Below are 15674 nucleotides of genomic sequence, written 5' to 3' on the forward strand. Positions count from 1 at the left end.
GGGACTGGAAGACTCACACGGGGCCAGGAAAAATTCGGAGTGACTTCTCTTGCTCCTCCAAACCATTGACAGACTCCTGAAATGGGTAGTGGAGAGTGAACTGGGATGGAGTTGGGGCTCTTGGAAATCCAGAGGTCTCGCTTATCAACTGAGACAATCTGGTTTCTGACTTCACCACTCTATCAAATCTACCTCTTGCCAATGATGTTTTCCAATCTAATTCCAACTGGCAGTTTTCAGTCTTCATTGAACTGGGCCTCTTGGCTACATTTGACATTGCTGATCACGCTGCTCTTCTCAAAATGCTCTGCAGGCCTCCACGATACCACATTGCCTAATCTCCTTCAGATCACTTTGACTGTTTCCTATTCATCTGTGTCATGGGATCCTGACTCTCCTTCCCCTCCACCTGGGATTCCTGCAGGCCTGTACCTTCTTATTGATCTATTTTACATATTCTTTACTGTGATCTCTTTCACTCTCATGCCTTCATCTAGCACTCAAAGGCTGCCAGGCTCACATCCCTTGCACAGGTCTTTCACGCCTGAGCTCCAGAAGTATGTCTTCAATAGCCTTTTGGATATCTCTCCCTGGACCTCTCCCATCTCAAGCTTAGCATGCCCTGAACTAAATTCTTAGTGTTTCCCACCCAATCTCCTCCCATTCCAGTACTGCTTATTTCAGTTGGCACTTCGACCATCTACCCAGTCACATCCAAGCAAAAAACTTGGAAGTCAAACTTGACTGGGTCTTCTCCTTTACCACCCACATCTATCATTTAATTCATTCATTCAGCAGACTGTAGGCAAGTCCTGATACTTACCAAGTATTGTTCTAATCATGGACTAAACAGCAGTAAAGGAAGCAGATAGAATTCCTGTCTTCATGAAGCATACACACCACTGGCTGACTTTATCTCTAAAGTGTTTCTTTCCTCTGTCCCGCCTTCTCTTTTATTACTAGCAGTAGTTGGCATGTAACAGATGCTCACTTACTCTTTATTGAATGAATGAATACATGAGGCTGTAACTATCCGAACATCTGCTATCTACACAGCACAGATTATGGCAAGGCATATCAATGTCATTAAAAAGACTTCAAAGCATACTTTACAAATCAATAGAAACTAAAACATCTGGCCAATTTAGCTAGAAAACCCCCAATGACGCATTAGTATGTTTTATCTGTGTTATGCAAACACTCGGATGGGCTGGGCTTTCTGTGGTACTGACTGGGTGTTTGGTCAGAGCACAGGCTCAGCCAGACCCATACTGATCTCTTCCAGGCGCACATTATGTCTCTGAATTGCACATATGGCTCACTGACTTGCAGAGCTCAACATAAGTGCGAACGCTGAGTGCTTGTGACCATTTTAATTGACTCAGTCCTTTCCAAAATGTTATTAGTGTCACTTGGTTATTTATGAATATCAGCATACATGCATTAGCTCTTAAGTCTGAAGACATCAAAACAAATTGAGGTTATTTACCCTGAAGATGGCAAATACAGGCAAAACTCAGGCATCATAAGAAATATATGGTATGGTTAAACACCAGGAAAAGTAATCTTTGACTAATAACGACATCTTTTATAAAAACTATTTGATGACATCAGTAAATATCTTTGGGAAATCAGCAGATAAATATTTCTGGTATTCCTATATAATTTTACCAAATCAATCAATTTATCAATCAATCAGTTAAAACCAAGCATCTCTACCTCTGTTCTGAGTTCTCAATTCTTAGTAGCAAGGATAGGTACACTGAGATTAGAACAATTAGGAATTATCCCCATTTCCACAATCAGCTTAAATGAACAGAGTTTTTCAAAAGGAAAGACCAAAACTAAGAAGAAAAAAACCCAAGAGAGACAGCTTTATGCAGAGTTATTGAAGTGTTTAGGGCGAGGCATGCATCTTTTTAAAATAACCAGCAGTCAGGCGCAAGCTAACAACAGGCAGAGGAAACAAAGGGTACCTTCAGCTGGGCATGTGCCAACTCCAGGAAGTATTTAAGACTGTAATTTTCTATCATAGCAAATTGTACCATGCATGCCAATTCAGAGATGGAAAGAGGTAGGCATGGAAATCAGTGAGGACTTGTGTGGGCATAATAAATTTGGGGGGAAGGCAAACACTTGCAAAAGAATAGTGAAGACCTAAGGGTAGACTCTTGCAAGGCACGCGGGCTGACTTCAACCTGCACCTTTACCCAGTGGAACTTGGTCCATGCATTGATTCTTAGCGCCGTCACACAGAGCTGGAAGGAAACCGAGGTTAACCTGACCTCAGAGCACCCCGTCAATCTTTCAAATGCAGAAGAAAGAGGCAAGACTTTCAGCATTTTAACCTTTTTCATTTTAAATGTCTTTAAGCAGACAGATTTTTCTTAATGACAAGTTAATGAGAAATGTTCAGGTCCGTGGATTAAAACAATTAACTCCTATATATCTTCATAAAGCTCCAGACACTATCAATTTGGTCTACTTACTCCATCATACTCTCAGCTTTTCCTTGACTCAGAAGAATGTCAGAAGCTGTTTACAAGACTTATATATGGGCTTTTTGGGGGTTTGCTTCTTTAAAAAAGTACAGTGAAGTCATACAATTTACATGACTTCAACTATATATGCTTGGACTAAAGGACGAAAGGAAAAACCCAGTTAGAGCAGGTGATTTTGCCTGTTCTCTGAACAAGCATTCTGGGGAAGGGAGCATCTCTGAATACACTTTGGTTCTCCTTTGATCAACCTCAGTTCTCTGGTGCCTCTCAGTGTCAGAGCAGCTCATTGGGTTTAGTGTGATTCTGGTATTTGAAGATACACTTTTAAAAATAATTTGATTATTGATAACTTACACCTTATGTACTGACTTTGTTGCTTTATTCTTTATAGAAGATCCAAATCCACACTACATAAGAATAGCATTATGTGGGTGGCTTTGAAATTGCTTGCTACTCCTGAATCCCCTCACCCTTACCTCGCTGGGTGCAGCTTTTGTATTTCCAGATCAACAGTGCCCTCCTGATTTTAAATTTCAAGGGGCACCTCAGTACTCCTAGCTGGCCAACTACCTAAAAAAACCCGGCATTCTCATGGACTTGACCTTCCCGTTTTGTTGCTAGTTTAATAAAATGAGGTTCATCTTGTCCAACATGAGTAATTAATTTCGGTAAAACTATAATTCAGCTTCACATGACATTTATTTTTAGCTAAGTCAAAAAAAAAAAAAAAAAGGAGAGGGTGTTGGGAACCCTCTGGCATTTCTGGCATTTCCTGAAGTTGCATACATAGGTTAATTCTGTCCTGAGGAGATACACTTGATCATTTATGATTACGGTCCTCAACAGAGAAAAGGTTAAAGATGAATCGGTTTTCTCTGAGGCAGCTGAGTTGGAGGTGCACATGCATTCACAGCAAACCAGAAGAAGGAAGCCAGGACTTACGTTCTGTTTCCCCACTATGTTATCGAAGGGCAGTTCGGGGCTCCAGGATCCTTCCGTGAACGTCGCCCCACTGTTTCTCCTGTCTGAGGAGCTCACAGACTCCTTGACGATGTCTTCGGGCAAAGACAGCAGACTCTCCTCAGGCTGCTTAATTAAATAGGTCTCTATATTATGCTTCCTCAAGAATTCGTTCCTCTCTTTACCGTGACCTTCTTCTACATTATAGTCACCGTTGAGGCAGTCCAGCGTGGCTTTGGAAATGTGAATCCTCCTGTGTGGACAAAGCATAGGTTATTATACACCTGACGTGACTTGCAAAGTCCATCTCTGTTTTTTGGTCCTGTGCAAACCCAACATCAAGGCTGCACACGGGTGCTGTGGCGGACGTGTCCTCAAGGACAGTATCTGTTCCCCTGAAAAAGCAAAAAGAATAAAAGAAAACAGAGGTATGTCATAAGTCATAAGTCAGTGAGCAGGGTATCTATCACCAACTTCGCCCCAAGGGACACTGCAGCCTCTGATAAATTGCAGCCCAGTTGAGCTGCATGTAAGCACTTCCTTTGGCTCTTCTTGTGACTGTCAGCCTGATCCCAGCAACTTTTAAGAATCAGTGATTTTTTTTCAGTTGTGTTGATTATTTTGGAAAAACAAGTTCCATAAATGTTTCTGAATCCAACAGCAATTATTGTCCAGATCACCATGCAAATGTAGTGTCTACTGTCTTGGAATTCTTCCTATCATTTCAATTTTCACATATTTGTGCCTTGTTTCTTCAACTTCTATCATCTTTTAAGAACAAAGGCAGGTCTTATAAGTCCACAGGGCTACACGGAGGGTCTTTTAGGAAAACCACTGTGAGGTGCAATTTCCCCTATAATGTGTATGTGGAAAGCAGAAGAGAACAAAGCTGTGGATATGTGCAGGCTGGCTGCTGGCTAGGCTCACTCACAAGGTAAGACGCTCCTATCAGCCATCATAGTTCAAGATTCATGTTTCTTTTTTAGCAAAACAACAGATGACATCAAGGGCCTTAAAGATCAGATGTGAATCGTGGAAATGTCACATGGTAAATCCTTCTGGGCAAGAATTTTTCTGTTCTCATAACTGTCTAAATCAATTAGACTACTTATTATGCTGCCTTGTGGTCTGGGTAGACTAGCTTGGTGGGTACAAACATGGGTGCTTTGGCTAGATTGCCTGGATTGAAACCCTAGCTCTACCACTTGCTAGCTGAAAGATCTGGGGCAAGTTATTTAAGCTTTCTATGAGTCTGTTTTCTCACCCATAAAAATCGGAAAAATAATAGTACGAATTTCTTAGCATCTTCGTGAGTATTGTAAGACTTGATTCATGCAAAGTAGTTAAAACGGTGCATGGTACACTGCACATGCTATAAAAACAAACCCTTAAATTATTAGGATAACTTTAAAAAATGCCATTGTCTTATTTTTGTTGTTTATTTCATGCCTCCTCAAGGTTTATAGGGTTCAGTCTAAGTTCTCAGTAAGGTCTCTAAGGCCTCCACCCTCTGGGCCCTGCTACTTCAAGGCTCCTTTTCTGGCACTCTTTACAGCTAATCAAGTAATTGGCATGTCATCAAATTCAAGGTGCTATTTCACACTTACTAAACTCAGAACAGGCCATTCTCCCTGCCTAGAATAGAATGCTCACTCCATGTTTTCCACACAACAATTTCCTACTCCTTGATTCGGCACAAATTCATTTCCCTAGGTTGACTTTAGTGGGCTTTTAAATGAGTGAATGAATGAATGAGGTAGATACTTAAGACTTTGCTTGACTTCTGGATTTTAGAAACAATATGTCCAAGGAAACAATTTTTTTTGTAAAGTGACGTTTCCAAATGCATTTTACTTTAGTATTATCTCTACTTCCCCCCGGTACCCTCCTGCTAAGTCCTTGCTTACATAGAGAATAATTCACTGCAAAGGACATGTAAAGAAAGAGAAACTACCAACAATGCATTTCTGTCCATTTAAGGCACATTCTGCATGTTTTCCAAATAAATATCCTTATATATAGTCATTGATTTCAAAGGTGAGGTAAGATACAGGCATACCTTGTTTTATTGTGCTTGCCTTTATTGTACTTCACAGATTCTTCATTTTTTCCAAAATGAAGGTTTGTGGCAACCCTGAGTTGAGCAAGTCTATCTTTCCAACAGCATTTGCTCACTTCATGTCCCTGTGTCACATTTTGGTAATTTTCAAAATATTTCAAACTTTTTCATTATAATTGTGTTTGTTACGGTGACCTGTGATCAGTGATTTTTGATGCTACTGCTGTGAAAAGATTTCAACTAGCTGAAGGCTCAGATGATGGTTAGCATTTTTTAGCAATAAAGTATTTTTTAATTGAGGTATGTACATTGTTTTTTTTTAGACATAATGCTATTTGCACCCTGAATAGACTACGGTATAGTGCTAACATAACTTATTTGTACTAGGAAACCAAAAAATTCCTGCGACTTGCTTTATTGCAATATTTGCTTTATTTTTGGTGGTCTGGAACCCAATCTGCAATATCTCCAAGGTACACCTGTATTAAAAATAAAAGCATGTGAAAGATATTTTGAGCTCTCTTGAGAAATGTGCTAATTATAAAATATTCTCATGATAAATTTTGTTAATACATAGGAACTCAGAAGCATTGACCTAGGAGAAAAGAAAAGGTGTCTGACCTTCCGTGAAATAAAAAGATGTCCTGTTTTTCTCGGATCAAGCTCAGAGCTGGGTGCTTGAAAGCTGTCTTTTTCTCCCAGGCAAAATGAAACTCCTGGGCATGTTTCGTAAAGTTCAATGGCTGATTTTCTTTTAAAATAATCAAGTTAAATACGAACCCCATTTAGTATTTTCTCTGGATTCTACATTGTATTATTCTGCTGTCAGTGCTCAGGATGACTAGTATTTGCATATCCTAAATCAATATTATGTTTTCCACAGTGAAAGACATCCTTGCCGTCAATTATTACTGATCCTTCTGCTGAAGTTCTAATCAATATTTAAATGTTTTGATAGAAACTGGATTTTAGGTGTTCCTTTTCATCCTTGCTACCATCTTGAGCTTTGGAGTAAGGCATTTGCAGCTGAGAGTCTGGTGATTACATTTCCCTCTAAGGAAATGAGTCAGTTCTCAGACAATATTCTCATATATTGAACACCAGGTAAATCTGACAGTTTCTGATAATTTTAAATGCCAGGATATAATAATAGTAGTCATGATAGTAAATAAGAAGAGTTGGGCAACACTTATTTTGCATAAATGTTATTTTGTAGCCAAATGTAGTCTATGTGTTTTGTTCCGCGGATCATCTAATTCCCATCCTTCCAACAACTATAGGTGATAAAGCATTTTCCTCCCTCTTTTAGCTGATGGTGAAACTGGCCCAGAGACCATGAGTATGTAACTGGCCCGAAGTCCTGTCAATGGTAGGTGGCAGTGTTGGAATGAGACAAAAAATTTCACTTTCAGAGTCTTTTCAAGACCTTACAGCTACATCATATGGTTATTCCTACAACCATAACCACAATTATTTCCTGAGCAAAGGACTTTATATACATTGTTTCATTTAACTAAAGGTTGAGAACAGTGGTCCTCAAAATGTGGTACCAAAGCCAGCAGCATCAGCACCACCTGGCAACTTGTTAGGGAGGCATAGTCTTGGTTTCCATCCCAGACACATTGATCAGAAACTCTGAGGGAGGGGCCCAGCTATTTTTGGTTTAACAAACTACCTATGGAGTCTGCATGACTGCAGGTTACAGACTGTCACTCATTATGCCATGGTGTTGTACGCCTCCCTCCCTTCTTCCTGTGTTCTGTGCATCATACTAGGCACTGCGGACACAGTGAGGGACTGGAGATTCGTAATAAAACGACAACCTTGAGCAAACTGGATGGATACATTAACAATGGGAGACAGCAATGGCTATGAGGCACTTAACAGCTGCGTGTATGTGACGTATTTAATTTCTTTGAGCCTCAGTTTCCCCATTAAAACAAGGAAGTTACACTTTACTATGTGGGGTGTTGTAAGATCAAATGATATGATGTATTCGTGGTATTTAGCAGACTGTCTAGTGCATAGAAGGTACTCAAGATGTGTATCTCTCTTATTGAAAGGAAAAGTAAGGTGAATTTTTCCCCTACATATAGTGATTGATGGGGGGGGGAATAACAGACATTAAAAAAGCAGGAAAATAAAAAGCCAAGCAATTTCAAATTACGGCAAGTTCAGAGATATGTCTGAGTTTTCAAAGGAAGGGTAAGGGCAGGGAGCAGGTCAGTAAGCCTTAACCTTGGCTGCCCATGAGAATTGCTTTAAGATCTTAAAATAGTTTCTGCTTTACATGAACTGGTATGGGATCTGGACACCAGGATTTTTAAAATGCTCCTCTGCTGGTTCCAATGTGAAATCAAATCTGAAAACCAATGCTGGGTTCAGGGCTGGGTCTGGAACACTTGAGTGTCATCTCACCATCCTCATTGCCTATGACGAATGTCACTAGACTTTTGGGGCCAATATGTGCACGATGTTTTAATGTCCTGTCTCCTCCAAAATAATTGCTTCTTGGACAAATACTTCTGAATCCTGCACATGGGAAACCCACTGTCACAAAGTGAGCAAATAATAAGAGTTAAGCAAGAAGAGGGCTTTGCTTTTGCTTACCCGGGGATTCCTCCAGATTCAAGTTTGTTTGCAATGTCCACATCCCAAGACCAGACATCAAACTGCCACTTCCGCAGGCCCAACACGCCACACAGCACTGAGCCTGAATGGATTCCAATCCGCATGTCAACATCATGCTTCGTCCTTGACCGCACATACCTGTTGACATAGGTGAATGGAGAAACACATGTAAAAGGCCAGAGGGGGCAGCCTTGGCCCTGGCAGCAGCCTGGGTCTTGCCTGCTCCATAAGTTCAACTCTTGCCTATTCATATGCCACCTCTTCCATGAAGCCTTCGTGGATTTCCTGATAACTGGAAAAATACCCTTCCTTCTCCAAACTTCCCTAGTCTTTTATCTGAACTTTTAAGGGCCTTTATCACCCTTCTCCCCAAACCTGCTCATCCTATTTCATTTCTGTCTCAGGGAATGGCATCAATATCTCTTTCTACCCACTACTGTACAAATCTGGGAGAGATTATAGATTCTGCACTTCATTGCACACTCCATTTCCAACCTAAATATTTTAATTTTTATTCCATTTCCTTCTCTCCAATCCTCACACCAAGGCTCTAGTTCAGGCCACCATCAGGCTTCAGTCTGGGGTCCCTGCCTCAGCCTGACAGACTTCCAGCTCATGTTCTACATGACTATCACAATGCAAAAGTGACCTTGTCACTCCATCACTCCCTCACCTAAAACTCTTTCCTGACCTCCTAACTCGTTAGAGCAATGGTCTCCGGGGAGTCGTGTGCTCACATCCTAGGGCTGAGCTGGGTCAGTGGTTGGGGTGCAGGAAGACAATGATATGACTTCCTTCCATAGCTTTTGTTTTTGATCTTTACCAAAATTTGATATATGGGTTGACCTCAGCGACTTTATAGGATCTGTGTCAGACAGTCCTCTGCCTGTAAGCATGGAGGGAATGTCTTGAGAGGATAATTTCTACCATCAAGGGTTGCCTCTGGGCACAGCCATCCCTTCTCCATTTTCAGAGTATTTCACACCATTTTAGTTTAAGAGTTAAAGGAGGTCATTTAGGTAGAAATTCAAATGGTAGAATATAATATTTTGAAATAGAACTAGAAAAATTTTCATTGCCACATAGAAATCCAATGGTTATTTTACTTCAAAATGCTGAAAGCAGTTGTCAGATTTAAAGATGATTTGTCTTTAAGCCAGCTTATATGATCAACATAGCTTTTTAATTTAACTACTATGGACAAAACAGATAAGCAACAAGGATGCATTGTATAGCACAGGGAATTATAGCCATTATCTTTTTATACATTTATTTGTTTGTGCTGGGTCTTAGTTGAGGCAGGTGGGCTCCTTAATTGCAGCTAACCGGGTCCTTAGTTGAGGCATGCAGTTTTCTTAGTTGTGGCATTTGAACTCTTGGCTGCAACGTGCATGTGGGATCTAGTTCCCTGACCAGGGATCGAACCTGGGCCCCCTGCATTGGGAGCTCAGAGTGTTAACCACTGCGTCACCAGGGAAGTCCCATAGCCATTATCTTGTAATAACTTTTAATGGAGTATAATCTACAAAAATACTTAATCCTCATGAAACTAATATAATATTGTAAATCAGCTATACCTCAATAAAAAATAAGTATAAAAAAAGATGATTTATCTCTTTTTCTTTGACATGAAAGCAAGTGTTCCAAACTCTCTGACTTTTCTGTGATAATGGGTTGTCATTAATACCCCCTGTAGCAAATATCTGGGGAAAAAACAAACTTGCTTAATTTGTTTATCCAAACTAAAGAGGATGGTTTAAGAAGCAGTGAGAAAGTAACTGCTTTTCCTAAGAAATTCATGTTCTGAAGAGAGAATTTTGAAAATGGAAGTTTGGAAATGTCACCATCTCTTCAGGAACTTGGTTGTCAAACCTAAGTTATGTCAACTATCAAAATTCTCAGAGAGGGAATTCCCTGGTGGTCCAGTGGTTAGGACTTGGCGCTCTCACTGCTGCTGCCGGGGTTCAGACGTTGGTCAGGGAACTAAGATCCTGCAAGCTGCGTGGCACAGCCAAAAACAAAACAAAACAAAACAAAAACGAAAAAGCATATTTACTAATGCCAGGGAGGAAAAATTTTCCTCTCCCCTTCTAGGTTCTTCTGATTGGTCTAAGAATTAAATTGACATGAGACAGATTAACAGGAGAAAATCAAATTTAATTATGTACATAGAAGAAAGACCTTCTAAGAAAAATGAGACCCCAGGAAAAGTTAGGGAATGGAGGCTTCTGTGCTAAGAGAAGGGGAAGGGGAGAGGGGCTTGGGATTTCAAAGGGGAGGAAAGCAATTTACGCGAAGATGGGAAAGAAAAGTTTGGTAAACAAACATTTGCCATGCTTTGCAGAGACAATGGGACACAGAGAGGAGTTTGATCATATAGGCTTCCTTGCCAACTTTTCCCCAGTTTATCACATTTAGCTCACGTTCTTTGTAGTAGCTCTGGGGATATCTCTCTTCCTGGAATAGGGCCAATCTAAGTTCTTTTAGGCAGTTAAGGGGGAGGAGGTAAAAGCTCTTCCTGAGCCTTCTGTTTCTTAAAAAACCGCCAGCCTAAAATAATCTTCATGCCCAAGAGAAACATTTTACAGTGGCAAATTTTGCCCCCCATACAGTAATCGATTTTAAAATTTTCCGAATGAAGGGTTCTGGTAGAGTTTGGACCCATTTGTTAAAAAATATAAAAAATCTATTGCCCTCTAATGAGTTTGTATGAGCAAACTCATAGACATCAGCGAAGAAGAAAATGTATGACAGGATGTGTAAAACTTTGGCATAAATGACTTAGAAAACACAGCCAAGGGTGCATGTGCTCTCCCAGGGTCTGCTTGTCTTTATAAGACATATATTTATCTCTGATGGTCGTTAGAGCCAGATCTATATCTATTTCTATAAATAGACTGAATTTGAAACCCAACCTTTGCATTTCTGCATCATAAACTATTAAGACTAAAAAAAACCAGTTACGTTCAAACCCACGGCTCTCACTACAAAATGGTGAGAGCAGAGAGATTTTTGCACTGTAATTAAATTTAAAATAATTAAAAGTATATTTTATTTCATCATTACCCTTTACAATCCATATTTCATGTATGTTTTATAGTATATGTTTTAATGTATGAATATAATGATAGAAAATATAATTTATAAATTATTATAATCATTTTTTATAAACATGAGGGATCAAAATATTCAGAAACCACTGGCCCGTAAGAGAAAATGGAAACTTCCTCACCTGGCACATAAAATCCTTCATGATCTGCTCTGTGCCTACATAATTAGCCTCATTTCTCATGCACACATTGGACTCCAGCCATCCAAACTACAAGTCACAGCCTGAACCCTGGGCTCAGGATGCTCCCTCAGCCTGGCATGTCCATCCCCTCCTTCAGCTAAAGTCTGCAGTATGTGCTTTTCCCAGTGTCCCTATTGCATCCCATGGGAGCAATAATTGGGACGCTGTACTGTAATCATCTCTCTCCTCTTCTGGCTTCTAAACTAATCGATGGTACAGACTTTGCATGGCTCAGTGCCACCGACCCCTCTTAACATGGTACTGTGTTTGGAACATGTCCAGCACTCAGTCAATGTTTATCGAATGGAAGAACGGATGGGTGAGTGGATGGACGTCCATACTCACTATTCATGTTCCCACATCTCTGAGTATAAACTCCTTGATGGCACTATTCCTGACTGAGTAATCCCCATATCTCTCACAGCCTGGAGTGTCATGCCTCACATAGAGTTCGGCTTTTTTAAAAAGAATAGATGAATCATTCCACGTACAAACTGAATCTTTGTATTCTCTTTTCTTAACGAGTTATAAGATAATACACTTATTTAAACAATGACGTGGAAGTGGGTTGAGAATATAGAAATGTTGAAATAAATTAGATATTAGGAAGGCAGCCACAGACATTCGAAAGAATGCTTGTAGCTAAAGGGTGAGACAGTTCTTGTCCCTGGGGAGGATTCTAGTTTCTGGGCCATTATTTTAACTTTAAATTTTAAGTTAAAAACTGTATGGGAGGGACTTCCTAAGTGGCGCAGTGGTTAAGTATCCACCTGCCAATGCAGGGGACACGGGTTTGAGCCCTGCTCCAGGAAGATCCCACATGCCATGGAGCAACTAAGCCCTTGTGCTACAACTATTGAGCCTGTGCTCTGGAGCCTGTGAGCCACAACTATGGAGCACATGTGCTGCAACTACTGAAGCCCACGTGCCTAAAGCCTGTGCTCCCCAACAAGAGAAGCCACTGCAATGAGGAGTCCACACACCACAATGAAGACTAGCCCCCGCTCTCCCCAACTAGAGAAAGCCTGCGTGCAGCAATGAAGACCCAATGCAGCTATAAATAACTAAACAAATAAATAAATAAATAAACAAATAAATTTATATATATATTAAAAAAAACCCTGTATGGGAGTTTGGGACTGACATATACACACTACTATATTTAAAATAGATAACCAACAAGGACCTACTGTATAGCACAGGGACCTCTACTTAATTCTCTGCAATAACCTCTATGGAAAAAGAATCTTAAAAAGAATAGATATGTGTGTTTGTATAACTGAATCACTTTGATGTACACCTGACATTAACACAACATTGTTAATTAACTATACTCCTATATAAGATGAGAATTTTTTTTAAAAAAGGAAGAGGAGAAGGAGGAAGACGTAAACAAAAAAACAAACAAAACCTTGTATGCATATAGAGTTTTTATAAATATACCTTTGTCCACTGATAATGAAAACAGTAGAGGTCATTTGAAAAATTCAATAAAGCAAAAGGAGAAATAGCATCTAGCACTTAAAAAAAGCATTTCAGTTTCTGATGCTTTCTCAATAAGTTTCTATGAGGCAGGTCATCTGTGCTGTCCACCACGTCTTACACAACAGTATCCAAGCACATATTAGAATTGTACTTTCCTGTATATTTCATGTTATTTTTAGCCAATAAAATGTGAGCAGAAGTGATAAGGGTCATTTCTGGGCAGAAGTTTTAAAAGCTTGATCAACCACACTCCTTTTCTTTTTCTTTTTCTCCTGTGTCCACCATCAGTCAAGGACATTTGGTGATGAAGCCTCCTTAACCAGGGTTCTTGAGTGAGGATTAAGTATAGTGGTACCCTGCCGTTCCCTCAACCATCTCATAATGGGCAGGAAATGTGAGTGAAAAGTGAATCTTTGCTGTTTTAAGCCACTGAGATTTGGGGGGATGTTTGTTACTTCAACATAACCAGGACTATCCTGACAGGTACAATCATCATTCCCAATCTACATCCTTCTCATTATATGAGCATCACTATAGTAGAGGGGGTAGTATGGACTCTAGTGCCAGAGTACCTGAATTTATATCTTCTCTGCCACTTACTAGCTGCGTGACCTTAGGCACGTTACTTAGGTAGAGATTTGAGGATAATGTGTGGCACGTACTAGGGACTACTGGGTTGCTTACCACATATGAAGGAACAGCACAAAAGTAAAAGGATTTTCTTGTGGCCACATAGCTGGTAAGCAGGATTCTAAGACAAAACTGGGGCTGCTGCTTTGTAAACCTCATACTCTGTGAAACATAGATACTGTATGTGGTGTGTGATTCTGGGCAAATAGCTTAACCTGACCCAGAGTTTCATTGGTTGTAGAATAAAGCTCTAGCTGATTGTTTCACTTACAGAGCCTTTGTGAGCCCCAAAGGAGATAATGAATGTTAAAGCGCTTTACCAACTAATTGTGAGAGTCTATTAAACAGCACACCGTGCTAATGCCATTAGGCAATTAACATTATACAGGGAAAGCACTGGAACATCTTAATGAAAAGACATTTAGATTTTTTATTTTCTTCTATAAAACAAAAATCATAAGAAGACAAACTTTTTCATTGCACTGTTTTTTTTTCTTTCTTTTTATTGTGTCTGGTATTTGACTTAATAAAAGATAAGGATGAAATTATGGAGAAGTAATGAATAATTTACAGACAGCGATCCTCTTTGGAAAGGCTACCCAGCGGGTGCACAGAACCACAAATACACGCCATGTGTTTCGAGGTCAGTTCTTGAGTGGGGAGGGGCCTCTGAGCATTTTTGAAGCTAAGATGGAGGGAATTCTGCTCTGAGTTACAAGTTCTGCTCAGTTTTTCCAAAGTAGAGCCCCACGGATGCATCGCTGTGCAGCAGCAGTAGCAAATAAAGAAAAAAATGCCTATAGACCCCTCACCTTATAAACATCGGCTCCTTCTCTTTCTTCTCCACAGACTGTGAGCTTCTGGAGAACAGAGGTACCATCTTTCATTTCCACATACCCACACTTAGCACAGCGCTTAGCACACAGTGCTCAGCAGTATTTATTAAACTAACGGACAAAGCTCAAAGCCTTTTTCGCTCTATAGCCCTTTGTTGTCTCAAGATGTTTCTAAGTGTCTCGGGGAACCACGGAGGTGCCTTTGGCTCTGCCAGTTGGGGAGTTGGGAGACCCCTTATATCTTCCCCTTTCAATTAAAGCAGCTTTGCTCTCATCTGTCTTCGTGGAGGGCTTCTATCTAAGATTTCTTTTAAATAAAGACTCCACTTAATAGTTATTGTTTTTTGTAGCTCTAGATCAAGCTGGCGACCAACAAAGCCACAGTTAACCAGCGAAAGAGTGAAGGTGTTATTTCATTTAATTGAACTGTTAAAGATGAGTGCTTGATATATGGTAATAGATGAAGAACCTTAGAAATGTCCTTTCAATTGAAATGCTTCAAGTGGTTCTTTTTTAAGCCAATTAATCAATCTATGGACGGTGTGGGAGGAATGACAAGAAGCATAATCTAGTAGCCCTCATTGATCTATAGATTAGACTTTCTCCACTCTTACATAAATGGATGAGTAAAGACACAAACTTCTGGGGCTTCCCTGGTGGTCCAGTGGTTAAGGCTTGGCGCTTCCAATGCAGGGCGTGTAGGTTCAATCCCTGCTCCAGGAACTAAGATCCTCCCACATGCCTCAGGGCCAAAAGATTAAAAAAAAAAAGAGACAAACTTCAACAGAGTAGCAGATTGGTACTATAGGTGAAAAACATCCAACTGCTCAGTTTTGGGGGCAGAGACTAGAGTTCTAATGCTGCTTCTACCCCTTGCTGGCTGTGGAAACTGGAGCAAAGGGAGCAAATTCCTCTCTGTAAAATGCAAATGATACGGGCTTCTCAAAGCAATTCACTCTCAAAACCACCAAGGGGCACAGTGTCTGCATTAAAGCAGGCCTGGGTGTGAAGTTGGGTTTCTCAGCTTACTAGCTGTGGGCCTCCCTCACGCTAGGTTGCATTAGTCTCTGAGTCCCAGTTTTCTTAGATGCAATGGGAAAGAGAACTAGAGTTTTCCAGAGTTGTTAGGATAGTTTATAAAATCATGTATATAAAGCACTTAACCTGATGCAATTTGAACGCTCAAAAATAGAAGCTACTACTAATTTCTGTTAGTAATTATCAAAAGTAAAAAATTTTGTAATTATACAAAAATTATACAGGTTGAATCAGACCAAAAA

General features: G+C 40.1%; 1 protein-coding gene across 1 annotated transcript in view; it reads right to left on the reverse strand.

The window, feature by feature from the left end:
- ADCY8 (adenylate cyclase 8) overlaps nt 1-15674 on the reverse strand; it is a 216489-nt gene that overhangs the window by 99438 nt on the left and 101377 nt on the right. The window contains exons 6-7 of the mRNA XM_057735462.1: nt 8131-8289; nt 3444-3714 (exon numbers count right to left, since the gene is read on the reverse strand). Coding sequence (XP_057591445.1) covers nt 3444-3714; nt 8131-8289 — 430 coding nt within the window. The remainder of the gene's footprint in view (nt 1-3443; nt 3715-8130; nt 8290-15674) is intronic.

The sequence above is a fragment of the Hippopotamus amphibius genome, chromosome 5 (assembly GCF_030028045.1).
Source record: "Hippopotamus amphibius kiboko isolate mHipAmp2 chromosome 5, mHipAmp2.hap2, whole genome shotgun sequence".
NCBI lineage: Eukaryota > Metazoa > Chordata > Mammalia > Artiodactyla > Hippopotamidae > Hippopotamus > Hippopotamus amphibius.